At 36.3% G+C, this 16,912-nt stretch overlaps 1 protein-coding gene across 3 annotated transcripts in view; it reads left to right on the top strand.

Moving 5' to 3' along the window:
• Nucleotides 1-16,912, top strand: part of PAPOLG (poly(A) polymerase gamma) — a 43,824-nt gene that overhangs the window by 16,144 nt on the left and 10,768 nt on the right. For all 3 annotated transcript variants that reach the window (XM_072635486.1, XM_072635485.1, XM_072635487.1), the window contains exons 9-15: nt 7,089-7,227; nt 11,279-11,351; nt 11,752-11,872; nt 12,204-12,288; nt 12,750-12,803; nt 16,137-16,256; nt 16,475-16,584. In XM_072635486.1, coding sequence (XP_072491587.1) covers nt 7,089-7,227; nt 11,279-11,351; nt 11,752-11,872; nt 12,204-12,288; nt 12,750-12,803; nt 16,137-16,256; nt 16,475-16,584 — 702 coding nt within the window. The remainder of the gene's footprint in view (nt 1-7,088; nt 7,228-11,278; nt 11,352-11,751; nt 11,873-12,203; nt 12,289-12,749; nt 12,804-16,136; nt 16,257-16,474; nt 16,585-16,912) is intronic.

Genomic DNA, 16,912 nt, shown 5'->3' with positions numbered 1-16,912 from the left:
ACTTTACGAAAACTAATGCGGAAATTATGATCACTACTTTACAGATAAGGAAATTGAGATTTAGGAACTTGCCCAAATTCACATAGTTCATACTTGCTGAATCCTGAACTGAAACCCAAATACTGTTCTCTACACTATTCAGTTACACTATTCTCTACAGTATATACCCACACTGCAGGAATTTTCACCTTTGCATTTTTTTGGAATAGAGTGGGGAGAAGTTTGATGCTTTGCAATTTGAAACAACTTTGTGATATGAAATATGATGGGTCATAATGCTTCATTATTTTACTCCATGTACCTGAATATATAAGCTGCTTTAGCCACTAGCTTGATTTAATGAGTACTTGAAAGTTAGAACCTCTAAAGATAGGCTAACAGGTGATAATAATTTGCATTTATATAGCATTCTAAGGTTTATCATTTAATTCAGCAACCATTTATTAATCACATGCTATATGTTAGTTGCTGGGAATACAAAGACAGAAATGAAACCTTCCTTTCAAGCAGCTTATGCTGTATTGGGTGAATACAACGTAAACAAATAAGCAAATATGATATAACTGGAGGAGAGCACAAGCAATTGAGAGTTTCAGGGAAAGTTTCATATAGGAATTGGTAACCTTTGCTGAGCCTTGGAAGAAACCAGTGGTTCTCTCTGGAGGGGGAGGAGCCAGTGCATCCAGGCATAGATTTAGAGAGGTGGGAAGAGTTTGGAAGACAACTTGCACAAAAATACAGAGGCAGGAGAGCAAATGTTTATGTCAGGGAGTGATGAGATGTTAATCTAGAAAGGAGTTCATGGAAGCTTTTAAATGCCAGGATGAGGAGTTTAGATTTTATCTTAGTAGCAGTAGGGAGTCCCTGAAGATTCTTGGGGGCTGGAGAATAAGATCAGAACCCTATTTAAGGAATACTGATTTGATAAATGTGTTGAAGGATGGACTAGAGAAGGGGGAGACGCTGAAGATGCTTGAGCTGCAGAATAAGAGAATTGTATTTTAAGAACAAATCAAATCTTTGTTTGCCTATATACAACTTCTACCCATTGATCCTAGTTCTGACCTCTGGGGCTAAATAAAATAAGCCTTCTTCCAGAGGACAGCCTTTGTAATTCTTAGAAATAGCTGTCATTTCTCCATTTCGGTCTTCTCTGTGTTCTTCCTGCTCTCCTAAATGATCCTCACATGACATGAATTTAAGGCCCTTCACTATCCTTGCTGCCCTCATCTGAATATACTGCACCTTATCAATATCTTTCCTAAAATAATGTGCCCAGGACTCAAAACAATGGAGCAACCAAACAATTATTTTTCAAGCACAGTCAGATCTGAGATGAAGGAAAATCACATTAGCAGGGGGATATTGGATGGCATGCCCAGGGGAGAAACTTCAGGCTAGGAGACCAATTAGAAAACTACTGTAATAATCTAGGATCTGAACTAAGGTTGTAGAGAGAAGGGGTAAAAAGCTAGAGATGTAGGGGTAAAAATGGCAAAATTTGGCCGCCAATGAAATTTGTGAGATGAGGAAGATTGAGAAGTCAAAGATAACACTAATGTTATAAGAGTTAGAAGTTGAAAGAATAGTAATGCCTTTAACAAAATTGGGACGTTTAGGAGATCAATGAATTTTGTTTTAGACATGTTGAGTTCAGGATGTCTTAGGCATCCCTGGAACATTCCATTGAACACCTTTTGCTAAGTGTCTGCCTTCAATTTGGGGAAAGTATATTTCAGAGGATTAAAGGAAAAGATAGTATCCCATGGACTGAAATGTTTCAGGGGAAGACAGCCCAGGAAGGGTAGGAAATCCTCAGGAATGAAGTTCTGAAGACAAAGGGAAACAATTCCAATGAAGAGGAAAAATGAGATTTTTCCTGAACTAGATGATCTCCATGCACAGAGAACTCTGCAGCCAACTTAAATTTTAGAAAGAAATGTGTAGGAGATGGAAGTAAAGGCCAAGTAATAGAAGATGACTATAAAAGCACATGGCACAGTACTATGAAAGTGGTGTCAAGCATGCTAAAGCTCAGAGGGAGCTAAAAACAACAAAAAGTATGATTTATGGGAAGAATTAAAAAGGGAGTAGGATTTTTGCTTGTGTTGGTTAGGATGATAAATGAGAATTGTGCATTCCTTATCCTATTTGTTTTCTCTGCAAAGAAGAAAGACCTTTACAGGGAATCGTACCCAGGGTAAGTAAAGAGATAAGAAAACACCTAGCTGCCCTTAGTAAATTCAAGTTACTTGATTCAGGTGTGCTACATTCATAGGCCTGAAAACTGACAGATAGGATTATTAAGCTTCTGTCAGTGGTATGTGAAACATCATGAAAAAAAGGGGTGGTACCCCAAAAATTGAGGACAAATGTCCCAGTTTTTCAAAAAAAAAAAAAAAAGGAAAGAAAACAAAGTCTGTGAGATTGAATGTTGATTCCCAGGCAAATTTTGGAAAGGGATCATTAAATAGATGATTGGCAAACATTTAGAAGGCAAGCTGTGATAACAAAGGGCCAGCATGGTTTCATCAACAACAGGTCATGCCAGGCTAATCTTTTTTTTTTCCCCCACAAGATTGCTAAAATTAGTAAGTGAGGGAAATGCTGTGGATATAACTAAATGTTTAACTAGATGTTAGCAAAGCTTTTCGTAAGCTGTCTCATAATATTCTTGTGGAGAAGATAGAGAAGTGTAGATTAGAAAGTACAGTCAGATGGATTTAGTACCAATTGGATGGCTAGACTCAATATTGTAAAGGGTTTGACATCAAGATGGGAAGAGGTCTTCAGGAGTTTATCCTGGGGATATGTTCTTTACCTTTTGCTAGAGTGTTTGGAAAAGATCAACGAAGATGGCGAAATACCTTGCATCCATGACATATGAGGATTGATTGAAGGAAGAACTAGCCATATTTATTCTGGAGAAATGGTGGTTGTTTTCAGATATCTAAAGAGCTGTCATGTGAAAGAGGAATTAGACTTGTTCTCTTTAGCCTTGAAGAGTCCAACTAGGAGCAGTGATTGGAAGTCTGCAAAGAGGCAAATATAGGTTCGATGTCAGAAACCAATGATTAGGTGGGTTTCCCATCCTTGGCAGTCTTCAGGCAGAAATAGGTGGCCCTTTTGTCAGCTTTGTGATTTTGAGGATTCCTTTCAGATGTAGGTTGAATTAGAGAGTTGCTGAGATGCCCTCCAAATCTCAAATTCTGTGAAGTTGACATTGGTTGTTCTTTTAGTCTGGCTGGTCATCATGTTCAGAATCCATCCAATTGTTTTATGTAGTCTACTCCATCTTTTTCACAAGAATAATATCGGTAAATTCTATAGCATTCTTCCAGTTTGTTTGCCTTGTTACACTGTCATATAGAAAGTAAGACTAGTGTGGCACATCCTATTCTTGATGTAGCCATGTTGGCTTTTTGCATTTGTTGTTTCCTTTTCTGTATGTTCAGTAACCATATTGTTAGTAATCAGCTTAAGAATTTTCTCAAGAACAAAAGAAATTTAGGTATAGTCAGATATAGGTAGGAAGAGATCCACGAAGAGTGTCATGAAAGACAAGAAAGGAGAACATGACTCATGCTTAACCGTGCTCTGCAGCATAAGAACAGGAGCAGGAAGAACAGAAGGTCATGTATAACTGACCTGGTGAAGCACAGAGTTGAGATTAATTGATAGAAGCAGGCAAAGTGAAGCCAGTGTATCTGGGAGGACAGGTGGCAGTAGAGGTCACAGGACAAAAAAAAAGTTTAAAGAGAAATAAGGAAGAGTAAGAGATGGAAGCAAGCGTAAGAAGTTATAATCAGAAAAATTACAGAACTCAGGATCGTAAAAGTAGCATACTTGCTGTTTACTGAGGTCAGACCCTCTAAGTGACTGAAGTAGGAGAAGTTGTAGGTCATAAGAATTGAGATTGAATTAGAAGACTAGGCTATTTAAGGGGACATGAAAATATATTAAAGTTCCATACTCTGGCTTAGGGTAGAAAGAAAAGTAAATTAGATCCAGACTTCTTTCCGCTCTTGATCCTGAGGACATGTGCAATGCAAAGTGCTCAGAACCAAGGCTACAGTGAAGTTGGCAAGCGCTGCCAGAAACAACTCAGATTCAGTATATGTTTGTGTTCAGAAATCTTTTACTATTGCCAAATATTTCTTGACCCTCAGCTTAATAAGTGCTGGTCTAGATACTAATCTTTTTGAGGAAGAACCTAGAGGCCAATACATGAGTAAAATCAGAATCTGAACTAGGTGACAGAAGGATGGAGTGCTTTTCAATGGAGAAGGGTACTGAGTGGGGGCAACAGAAGGAAGGAAGTATCTGAAAATAAAAATGAGGAATAAGGAAGGTGCCTGTTCTTTTGATCTAATGAGTTGGGCTTCATGAGAAAAATTGCATCTAGTACCACAGTGGGTAGTCAGTGTCTTCTAAGGGAAGCTAGGTTTCAGTGAGTGCAAGGAATGTGAAGAGAAGTCCTATTTTAAAGAAAGTTGTTGGTTGAGCCGGGCTTTCAGAAAACCAGTGTAATGGGAGAGTAGAGGAAAAAATGAGCTCAGAAAATGATGGGCTGGCTGACTGGGGATTAGAATAGAGGAGATATTGCCTGAGCAAGTAGTGATCCTGAATCAAAGGGATGAGGGGAACAGGAACTGGTGTTGTGTGCCTGCCACAGGATGGAAGGACTAGTTGAGCAAGGACATTCTACATGTCCTTGTATGTGATGTGGTCATGTGATCATGTGATGACTCTAAGCCTGATAGAGGTAGTGCTGTCAGTTTTCGTTGCTGGTCATTCTTAACATAAGAAATTCAGAGGTAGAAGTAGCAAAGAATTCTCACTGGGCTTCTTGGTCAGTAAATATAATTTATGTTCTAATCTCCCAGAACAAACTGAACTCCTCTCTGTAGCAGTCCTACATCTTCATCTGAAAATGAGGGAAGGGGGGAGATGAGCTATATCCAGAAGATAGATATTTTATATGTAGAACAAGCACTCATCTCTCAATTTCTATTTCTCTGTAAGTACAGGCCCTCCAATAATTTGAGTACCCTGAGGCTTAGGACATCTATATTTGTTTTGGATCTTAGGTGAGTGTTAGTCCCTTTTGTTGGAAGCCCTCTACTGCCACTGGCTTCCTGATGCTCAAGATGTCTTCTAGTTCCAAGACCCTGCCTTAGGCATATGAGAGTGGTAATTGGGTCCTTCAGGATTAGACTGAAAAGATGGAACATACTACCAGTAAAGCTCATACGTGTTGCCAGCTCTGTGGCCTTATCCCAAGATAGAAAGGCATGATGCACACCCAGTGTGAGAAGGCCTGCATGTCCTCCTCTCTACCCTTCCCCTTCAGAATGTGGAGAGACGCAGGCCACTCCTTCCCCGGTCCTTCTAAAAAGAGACAAAGCTGTCCCTCAGATCTGATTGGCCCAGGTCCCTCCTTCCTAATCCTTAGGTTAAGGATTAGCTTTCCCTGAAAGAAGACAAAATTGTCCCCTTCAGGTCCCAGCTTCCTGATTGTCTAAGGGTATAAAAGTCGCAGCTTCTTAGACTTGTTGGGTTGTTCTACCCTTTTGACCTGCTGACAGATGAGTTCCATGAAAAAGTTAGGGAGGCCTTATTTCCCAAAGTGCCACTTGTTTTGCATAGCTTTATTGTGTTAGGGCAAAATGAACTTACTTTTTGTCAATTGTTCAGTGACTTAAGAGGATTTCATTTTTATCCCAAAAGTGAACCTGAACTAAATACTGGTGTTAGGCCTGCCTCTTAACACCTAAAAAAAACCTCTGAGTGCCTAGAAATAGGCTTTTCAGGACTTTTGACACACTGGGACTCAGGATTTGTGATGGATCTGCTCTAATTTAATTTTTTAAAAAGATGCCATGTTACAAATAAGAAAAGTGCCTGGTAACACTTGAAATCATGTTAAATTAATATTTTAGTTGTGTGTAGTACCATAGGATCTAGTATAGTATATAAACGCCAAAGAAAATAGAGTGGATTGACATTAGTGGCTTCCTCTTTCACAATATTTACATGGATAAAATAGTATTTTTTTATAAATAGTTGTATGGTCGTGGTGCACAAGGTTTAAACTAATTTCCAAGTCATTTTTTAAAATGCTTTTGTAAGTTCCACTTTTTCCAGTCTTAAAATTCTAATAGACATTAGGTAAAATTGGTATGCACATTGCTTCCCAGCCTGAAAATAACCAGCTTAGAAATTACTATTTAGGAACAATCTCTATAATGGTGCCTTTAGAGTAGTGGTGTCAAATTCAAATAAAATGTGATCCCTGTGACCTGTATATTGACTTAGAAAATCACAAATTAATCTGGTTGGGCCCTCAGATATTGACACCTCTGCTTAGAAGTACAGGAAGGAAAAAAAGTTGTAGGAAAACTGAAATAGCTTAGGAACTGAACATATCATATCTCCTTAAAATATCTTAATAGGCGATTTAAAAATTTCCTGGGGTTTTTTACATTACCTGAAATTCCATTATTTTAAAGCCCATTTATGTTAATTGTATTATTAAGGATTGGATATTTGTTGTTTCTTAAATTAAGTGATTACAGTTATTTGTACTTTTATAAAATATCAGATCATTTAGGTGAGATTGTCTATATTAAGAAAATAGAATTTTTTATTTTAGAGGGTGAAATGCAGGTAAAGTGTTTTGGATTATGGGGCACTTTGTAGGTTAAGCCATTGGGGGAGGAGTATCATTAGAGCAGAGAAGACTACCAGGAATTGAGATTTTTTTCATGTGGAAGGAGGTAAGTAGATACCAACACCAAATTTAATTTATTTGAAAATTTTGCTGAGGACCTGCTCTGGCCTGGACAAAAGAGGAGAAGCAGGCTTTTCTGAGAATCTAATCATTGTCTATAACATTTTTCTATGGGAAAGAAAGCCTGTTTAGAGTATCAAACAACCTGCACTATTCATGATTTAGGGCCTTGCTTCACAAATGGCATAATTAGCATGTCCCTAAGGATCTTTTTTTTTTGTTATTGTTTTGTTAAAGGGAAAGGCAGTAAAAATGTAAATTAAGAATAACCAGTATAAATATTCATTTATCCTAGGACGTGGGATTTATTCCAACATGCTAGGATTTCTTGGTGGTGTCTCTTGGGCAATGCTGGTTGCAAGAACTTGTCAGTTATATCCAAATGCAGCAGCATCAACTCTAGTCCACAAGTTCTTTTTAGTATTTTCAAAGTGGTAAGTTGTTTACCTCTATAATTTAATTTTTCTGAATGTGTATTCTATAAATTGTTAGTAAATTGAAGGGGTTTTTTTTTAGATATTTCTTCTGTTTTGTATTTCCTCCTAAAATTCGAATTTACACTAGTATAAATTTTATCTTCCCATGGTGCAGCTACTTGGCATAGCATATAAAAGTAGAACCCCATTATAACATTTCATATCACAGCAGATTTGTTTACTGTACTAAAAATATCTTTATTACTTTAAATAGCTATGTCAGTTCTTTTAAAAATTGGGCTTCTCTGCTGGGGTCATTCTTTGGTGCCTTATCATGCCGTAGAAGTGGCACTGGGTTCTAGACTAATGGAATACAAACCCTAGCAGGTCCTAACAATCTGATGAGACTTTGAATATCTACTAAGCCATGGAGTAGTTTTAATCTGCACTGGGAAAAGAGTACAATGTTGTTAAAATTCTTTATCTTTTGAAGTATCGTAGTAAAATTTAACAAAATTTTCAAAGTGTATTGGGAAAGCGTTTGGTACTTTTTATCTCTTAAAATACTTTCAGGCAGTGAAGGACTGTTGGCTGTAAGAAGTTCTCATTCTCACATCTAATTCCAGTGGTAAAGGCAGAGATTAGAAACAGTCACTATTATATCACTTCATTCCTAGCTCAGTAGGTATAGAGAGCTCAAATTGTACCTAAAGAAGAATCTGGTATGAGAGGCTATTTCAGAAATTCCTAAGTGATAATTTAACACACTCTATATTAGATCAAGGAAACAAAGACATGAAAATTTAGAAACTTAATATCCTTGAAGATAATATAGAAAGACTAAAATAAACAGAATTATTAATACTCAAATGAATCATATTGATTTGGATGTTCCCCCCAATTTCAAACCATTTATGCCTCCCCATCTTGGGCAACTCCTCCATGTCTTCATATAATCACCAAAAGGCATCCACCCAGCATGCTGGAGGCCTACTTTCTTTTCTCCTGACTTCATGAAGATACAGCATAGACTCAGTCTGTCTGCCTAGCATCCCTCACCATCCTCGTTCTTTAACATTGCTCATTAGTTATGTGTTGCAGTCTGCTCACACCCATGTGTACTTGTCTGTTGCCTTCTGTATTGTTCTGTGTCTCACAGCCATACAACAGCTGGGGTGGACTATTGGTTTTTAAAAAGATGAGACCTTTTTGGGAGACATTTGGGGAAGTTAAATGGACCTTGCAATTTCCTGGAAGCAATCCAGCTTGCTCACCTTCTCTTGCTCTTTTCTGGGCTCAGTTCACTTTCAATTTTAATATCTCCCTGATACACATATTGATGAAAAAGCTACATTAGCTAAATCATATCCAGCTATGTTTTAAAATCCAGGCAATAATCATTCTTCTTGTACCCAGTATACAAAAAATTGTGTGTGGATGGTAAAGCCAAAGTCTTTTTTCCCCCAGTTTTTATAGTTTTAATAGCTAGGCAAAGAACAAGCCATATGAATAATCATATGCATACATACAGACTGATTAACAACAATGTGCATCAGTCAGTAAACATCTGTTAGTCACCTACTACTATGTGTCAGGTACCCTGCTAAGCATCCCTCCTTAGTTGGTTACCAGAAGATAATGCAGTGCCTGCTTTATGGTAGGCACTCATTATTTATTGAATCATATTGAATGAATATATTGAATTTATTTTGAGAGAAATAGGTCCCATAGTGCCAGGTTTTCAGTTCTTAGCGCTTTTCTCTACATGTAGATTCTGGAAGATTATTGAATACAGTGCAGAATCTCAAACTTGCTATTTGGTTTACAAACGTGAAACATTTGACCTTCATCTAGACTGTGCACTGTCTACCTGTAGCCAGAGTTAAAGTTGACTCTACCTGCTTTCCAGGTTCCAAAGGAGATTTTTGTATAGCTCATTCATTGATTTGTCCCTTCAACAATTATAGCGCATCCACTATGTTCAGTACACAGTATTAGTTGCAGGAGGGAAGTATAAAGCTATCAAGCCAAAGTCTTTTGAGTGATTGTAGATCTCTCATAGAAGACTCTGCAGGGGAATACACTGTCTTCTTCAAACAGGAGCATCTTGGAGGAATTCTTCCTCCTCTCTACTGTTCCTCTCCCATCCACAGTGAACTTCTTTATTAACCTGGACTTTATTTACACCTCCATCATAGTAGAAAGCATCCATCTTTCTGTTTTATGTCTTACCTGATGTTAATTATCAGTGACTTACTGAACAAGGTTGTCTTTGTAGTTAAACACCTTTTTCAAGGAATTTTAATATGATTTTGATATATAGACAGGAGACAGCTTATTGGAAGAGAGAAACTTTAAGGCAACATTTTGCTATATGGAAGCAAATGCTTTTTCCTAATCAACAAAACAATGAGCACAGTGGGTTCTTGTACTCACTGTATCTTTGAGTCAGCTGTGTAATGGATAAGAGATGGGCCATTATGGAACTTTGCTTGGAAAAAGCTAATGTATACCAAAAAGTCATAGATGGGGAAAATAGGCATATGGAGACCGGTCAGTAAGATTCTTTTGGTGTCTCCCTCTCCTTCAGAAACCTTGTGAATAAATCCCTCAGTGCCTTCAAAGTTGTGTCACCTCTGTGTATGCTTGGTCTTATCCTAATTATTTAGTATCCTTATTTACTTCTTCTATATACACATCTAGAATTGATAATAGAAACCAAGTGGTATCTCTGCGGTCCTTAATGGTGAAAAATTTGCTATAAAAATTTAGTTGATCTACTACAGTTAGATTTGCCGTTCTTTTCTATACTTTATTATAAAGAAGGGATAAAAGGAAGGGCCGCAGTGGGAAATGTAGGTAATGTGAAAAGATACTAATAAAAATATATATTTTTTTAATGTTTGCAGGACTTTTCTACAGTTTGTTTTTTCATTTTTATCTTTAAATGCCTTCATGATGACTTTGGTCAAGTCATTAAGCTTTTTGTCAACTGTTTTTATCTTCATGGCTCCTGCTCAGTATGAGCTGATACTATTAGTCATTCTCTATCCTCTATAAGCTTTTACCAATAACTTCTAAACTAGTGTCACCTTTGGCCACTCACTGGCTAGTAAGTCAACTTTTTTTTACCTAAGGTAGTTTTTATACTTTTTTGATCTGGTTTTGACAGTTGATTTGCATCAGTTATAAAATGATTATAATCAGTGTTGATGTCATTTCTGCTATCCTTTGCCCATTTTTCATTGTCAGTAATTTGTTTAAATGGGTCAGAATTGAGTTTCAGTTGTATGCTATAAGTCTTTGTCTGATTCTGATCTTTGCTCTAACAACATCTGGTCTGACTACACTGCTGATTCAGGGATGATGTCTACATCAATAACAAGAATAATTAAACTTAGTGGGAAAAAATTTCTGTGACGTTCAGCTTGACAAAATACTATGTACATATTTAAGTTACTATCTGTATAGTAAATCATAGTACTTATATGCTTAAGCATTTATTGTATCGAGGAACCTAACCCACTTTCTTAGTATATGGAGCTTGTTGACCACAGTTTCAGTTGATGCTGACAGTGGACAGTTTTATTCAGGATGAGTTAGGCTAGTCTGTAACAGACCCTTACAGCTACCCTTTCCGCTTAACGCTAATGAGTCCCTCCCCAAACCAGATAACTTATTGTAAAAATGCCTTAGATAACTGGCAGCTATTGTACATGCATTTTATTAAAATGAGGTTATCTCTTGCTTCTTTCTGTACTACTAGGATATGGGGAATAGAGATGAGAATGGAAACTCCAGTGCAGCCAATAGTTCTCTAGGTCTATTAGATACTTAATGAAGATAGTTTATGTCCCTTGAAGAAGACACTATTTTGAAACAAGAATTCTTTCCCTTTATATTTTTTTTTAATAAATATTGTATACACAGGCCCATTTGTGTTATATAAACAAAAGTTGACTCTGCTATAGAATTATATTTCCATTCTTATAAGATTTGGATCAAAAATGGCAGTTCTGGTATTTTCTCAAGTTCCTTAAAAAAAAAGATTTTATCTGCAATTATATAGGGAATGGCCAAATCCAGTGCTTTTGAAACAGCCTGAAGACAGCAATCTGAATTTACCTGTTTGGGATCCTAGGGTATGTCAAAAATTCATTACATTATTTCTTTAATTACTCTCCAAGCTGAGAACTATTTGTGATGATTCTGGCCGTCTTTGCCTTTTTGCCTTCCTCTCCTGTCTGTTCCTTCCCTTTTACTCTATTGCTAGATAGAAGAAATAAACAAAAAACTTTTTTGTTATTGCTACCACTGTATTTAAAATTTGTCCAAGGTCAGGCTTGCTGCATCATTCTCTTCATTGCCATAATTTAACTTTATTATTACTTTACTTCTGTTCCTGTTTTATATGTATTTTAGGTTGGGAAAAAATGAAATGGGAAACAGTGAAGTAGCTTGCTTCCACAGAGTAGGTACTCAGTAAATGGATGTTAAAGAAATAAAAATAAGACTTAATTTTTTTATTATCCAATTTCATAGGTAAATCCATCTGATAGATATCATCTCATGCCCATAATCACTCCTGCCTATCCACAACAAAATTCTACATATAATGTATCGACTTCAACTCGGACAGTAATGGTAGAAGAATTCAAACAAGGTAAGCACTCTACTCTCTATTTCTTTATTTGTAGTCTGCTAACAAGTTTAGGGTTGGCAACCTGATTCTCAAAGCAAAAAAGTGTTATATTTATTGGTAAGGAAAAACACTTACAGGGTATTTTGATTTCTTTATTCTTAGTGTTCTATTGAAATTGATGATTCTGTTCAGTTTCCAAAGCTTTCTTTTATGTTGAAATAACAACAAAGATAGTCTAATATGTTTTTTTATGTTGAAAAGGAGTCAGCTAAGTTGAAATTTTTACTCAAAGGTTCAAGTTTTGTAAGAGTAAAATATAACAGCAGATTTTTGTGTGTCTATTTTAAAATAGGTCTTGCAGTAACAGGTGAAATACTTCAAGGAAAATCAGACTGGTCCAAACTTCTTGAACCACCAAATTTTTTTCAGAAATACAGGTATTTGGGATTGTCTAAATGGGTTAAATGTTTGATAGAAATATTGTCGGCATTTTATGTAACTTTTATAGTTTAATGTTTTTGATAATGTATAAAACACAATGACAGAAATGTGTTATATATAAAATATAGCATTTATTTTCACATCTAATGGGTTTTTACAGTAACTTTTTTAATGGGGTTCTAAAATTTGGTTTTTGGAAGTTAGACCATGGTTTCTTTCATAAAATATGTGCATTAGGAGTTGTAATCTGTATTAATCTCCACTTCAGTGAGGACATAAATCCATCTAAGAGTATGCCTTAATTATGTTGCTATAACTAAAGAAGAGACACAAAGAGTCATGGTGGTGGTGGTGGTAGTGGAGGAAAAGAAATGATGTATACATCCTGATCTTTTTTTTTTTTCTCACTTCCTTTTTGAATCCCCATTGGCCATTTAATATTGAAAATTCTTCATAGACATTATATAGTGTTGACTGCCAGTGCATCCACAGAAGAGAACCATTTAGAATGGTAAGACTACTTTTTTTTCCTTTTTTTTTAATCTCAAATGTATAATTCAACCACATAGATAATAAGGAATTTTCTTGCCTTAACAGCATCCTTAACTTTTCTGCTTTGAGATTGAGTGGCCATTTTAGTGGCACTGAATTTAATAACTGATGTTGAGCAAATTTTTCAAATTGGGGGGTAGGCAGGAGTTAATGGTGCATGTATAAGGCAGTTTCCCTTCTCTTATCCCTATTTTCTCTATTCTAAGATTCTTGACCACACGGGCCACTGTGTATATGTCAAGGCCAGCCCTAGTCAGAATTATAAGTAAACAAAGGTTTTCTGTCCCTAGCCTCCCTTCCTAAGCAGTGACATCCTTCTGGTATTGTCTCTTTACATATTAATCTTTTGCCCTTAGTGTAACTTTAGATTTATATATTCTTTCCCAGATTTCCATCTAAGCCTTATTTCTAATTATGGTATGAAAGGCTTACCCTTTTTAAAATGAAATTCAAATATCTATAACTAGGTACACAGTTATTTTGAGGTAGGTCTTTCCTGGCACCCCTGAAATCATATCCTTACCCCTTTCTTCTGTGGCCTGTCCTATCCCATCTATCATCTGAATCGTTAGGTCACCAAGTGGAGCAAAGAACATAATGCATAGTCCACACTGTCATCTAATATGTAGAATAAGGTTCCCAAATTCCCTTTCAGGTGGCAGTCTGAGGCATCATGTACACAACCAGGCTACTAGAGTATCTTTTTGTTGCTTATGATAACATTTCAATTTGGCCAGTTAATTTGAGACTTAAACTTTACCTCCTCCATGAAGCCTTTTCTAATAACTCCGGTCAGTATTGCTATCTCCCTTTCCTATTTGCCCATATCATTTATTGTCTGTACCATGCATTTTGTCACTTGATTATATCCAATTTAGCACTTAGTTATGTATAGTACCTCCATTAAAGTCCTTCCTACTCATCATGGCATGGAGGGGACCCTGGGTTCTCGAAGGCTATGCCAGTGGAGCACAAGTTCTAGCAGGTCCTACCAAGCTGGCTTCGAGTACAGGCCCGGCAATGGAGTGGATGTCTGCCTTCCGAGGGAGAGGCTCATCATCAAAGGCTTGGCCACCAGGTGATTATTTTTTTGGCCATAGCAGCTCACAAAGACCATCTGCTAAGGTGTAAAGGGGTTGTGATCTATATTGGTTTACCCCATCAACACAAACATGGGTTCTTGAACTAATGAAGCATATACAATAATGCTTCATCATCAGGGAATAAGATAGTCAACCTAAGTGTATTTCCTGGGAAACTAAAGTTTACCCTTTGGTTTAATTGCTAACTACTTTTTTTAATTGAAATCTTTCTAAAATATATTGAGTTTCTCTAATTTAAATAAGTTCAACATTTTAAGATGACTCAAGTTTATTATGAATATAGTTATTCTATTGTTTTGTGATTGAGCAGTGTCCCCAGGTCATGTATTGTGGATTATTTTTCCTGAAAATAATAGAACTAATGTCTTAAATATCTTTAGTTCTTCTGGCCCCCTCCTTCTGTTGTCATTTCTTGTTGTTTGTCAGTGTGCCACTGTTACTTCTTATAATCTGAATCAACTGCCTGACTGTATACATAAATACATGGGCTTTGGAACCACTCTTTGAAGCTCTGAGACCTTTTAAAATTCATGGCAAAGTTCCAAAGGGTTGAATTCTGGAGTAAAATATTTGGATAAAAGAGGGTAAAGGAGAGGTGACTCAAAAGGAATAAGATTTTATAAAAATCTTGTCTTTACAACCAGATTATAGACACTTAGGAAGAACTAGCATATTGATTTTATATTACCTATGACTAGTAATGTCAAACCCATTGTAGATGGTCAGTAAACAAATATCTTTTAAATTGAGTAAGCCTCTTTGCCGTACATTTGGAAGGCAACTTAGCTTAGTGGGAAAAAGGACTGTGGAGTCGGAGAGCCCACTGGGTTCAGAGCCCACTTCTGATGCTCACTACTTCTGTGAGTATGGGCAAACCCCTCAGCTTTCTCATCTATTAAATGAGTTGGCCTAGATGGTCTCTAAATCTGTGATCCTGTGGAAATTAAATTGAACGTTTTAAATGGGGACTCAGTATTGAAAAGAGTCATGAAAATTTAGGCAGAATGAAAAATAATTTAATTTGCTACTTTGAACTTCAGAGATGTTCTTACTCTTCTTTTACTTTTACTCCCTATATCCTGTGAGGTGCTAAGTCCTTTTTATTCTACATCCATGAGATTTATCCCATCCGTCCCCTTTGTTCGGTAAATATTGCTACCACCCAAGTTCAGAACCATCTCTTTGAATTACTATTATGATAGCCTCCTAATTGGTCTACCTGCCTCTGCTTTTCCCCTATGCAATCTGTTCGTCATGCAAATGCCAAAGTTATCTTCCTAAGGCACAGGTCTTATTAGGCCACTCCACTGCTCGCTCAGCCAACTTCAGTGGCTTTCTCTTGCCACTAGGATAAAATGTAAAGCATACTATACCTGTATATATACATATATGTATATGTGTGTATATGTATGTATATGTGTGTATATATATGTATGTATGGGTGTATATATATACACATACACACACACACATAAGTATATTAGTACTGTTTGGTACTATCTATACTCTGGCTCCTTTTCTATGTCTCATACAGATTGGATTATTTTTCCAAAGCTGACATGCCAGTCTCCTCCCACTCTATATATCACAGAGGCCATCCCTCATGCCTAGAACATACTCTTCCTCTTCACTTTTTGAAATCCTATCTCCATTCAAGGCTTAGTTCAGATACCACCTTCTCTGGCATTTTAACTGTCTTCATTGCCCCTATCACTTCCTACTTGTTGTTATACTTACCTTCATGCATGTTATTCCCCCAATATAGAATGTCCCATAAAAACTCTTTTCTTCCTTGGATTCCCAACATGTATTACACAGTGGCTTGTATTTAGTAGACATGTAATAAATTTTGGTGAATTAATGGTATAACATGAACTTTACCAAAGTATGGAAATTGTAAATTATTAATGGTATACACTTTTGTAATAAAAAATGGACAAGAAATTTAAAATACTTTTTCCTTGCAAACAAGTTGCTTTACCTATGTCTAGTACATACATGGCTTAGTTTGGAGTTAGGGCTAGAGCTAAAGAGTTTTGAAGGTGACCATATTTTAAGGTCAGTTTCCTTAACCCACAGTTAATGTACATCTTTGAACATTTACAGTTGTTGTTGCTCTGGCTAATCTGCAAGCTGCCAAATTTAACTCTGGCATAAAACCATGAAAACTATTCCATTTTTCCTTTTAGGGTTGGCTTAGTTGAATCTAAAATCCGTGTACTTGTTGGAAATTTGGAGCGAAATGAATTTATTACTCTTGCCCATGTCAATCCTCAGTCATTCCCAGGGAACAAGGAACATTATAAAGAGTAAGTTTAAAATCTTTACTTGAACCAATGCTACTTGACATTTTAGTTGTTAAGAATGTTCATCGTCAGTTATAGTGGTCTTTTTTTTAATGCTTAGGCTAGCAAAGGTCCTTTCAAACTAAAAGTTTGGAAAATCATTTTTTTAAGTGTTTAGTTTTCATTGTTAAATTTAAGGGAATGTCCTAAAAATTATTTTTTTTTATTTCTACTTTTAAAAGGAGTGACTATGTATCAATGTGGTTCCTTGGAATAATTTTCCGGCGAGTTGAAAATGCAGAAAGTGTTAACATCGATTTAACATATGATATTCAGTCTTTTACTGATACAGGTAAGATGAGTGGATTTTTTTTTTTAATTTGGACTCACTTTCATGGATAAAAGAATTATTAGGTGTGTGCTGTAGACTCATTGTGACCTTTTTTGACCCATCCAGCTCAGTTATCAGCTGTGAAAAAAGCTAAGTAACATCACTGAAACAGTTTCTTAAATTATTACTCTAATAGCATAGTGTAGAGTGATTCCTAAATGTTTCATTTTTTCTATAGTGACACTTCCATTTTTTAACTCTTGCCACAGTTATTTGTTTGGACCCATTCATAGTTATATCACTATCTACAACAGCTTCATGAAAATTAAGGAGGTGTACTGTCAGTAGT

Source organism: Notamacropus eugenii, chromosome 1 (genome assembly GCF_028372415.1).
Source record: "Notamacropus eugenii isolate mMacEug1 chromosome 1, mMacEug1.pri_v2, whole genome shotgun sequence".
Taxonomy (NCBI): Eukaryota; Metazoa; Chordata; class Mammalia; order Diprotodontia; family Macropodidae; genus Notamacropus; species Notamacropus eugenii.
Note: the sequence above shows the minus strand (reverse complement) of the source record. Positions and strands in the feature narration are given on the sequence as shown.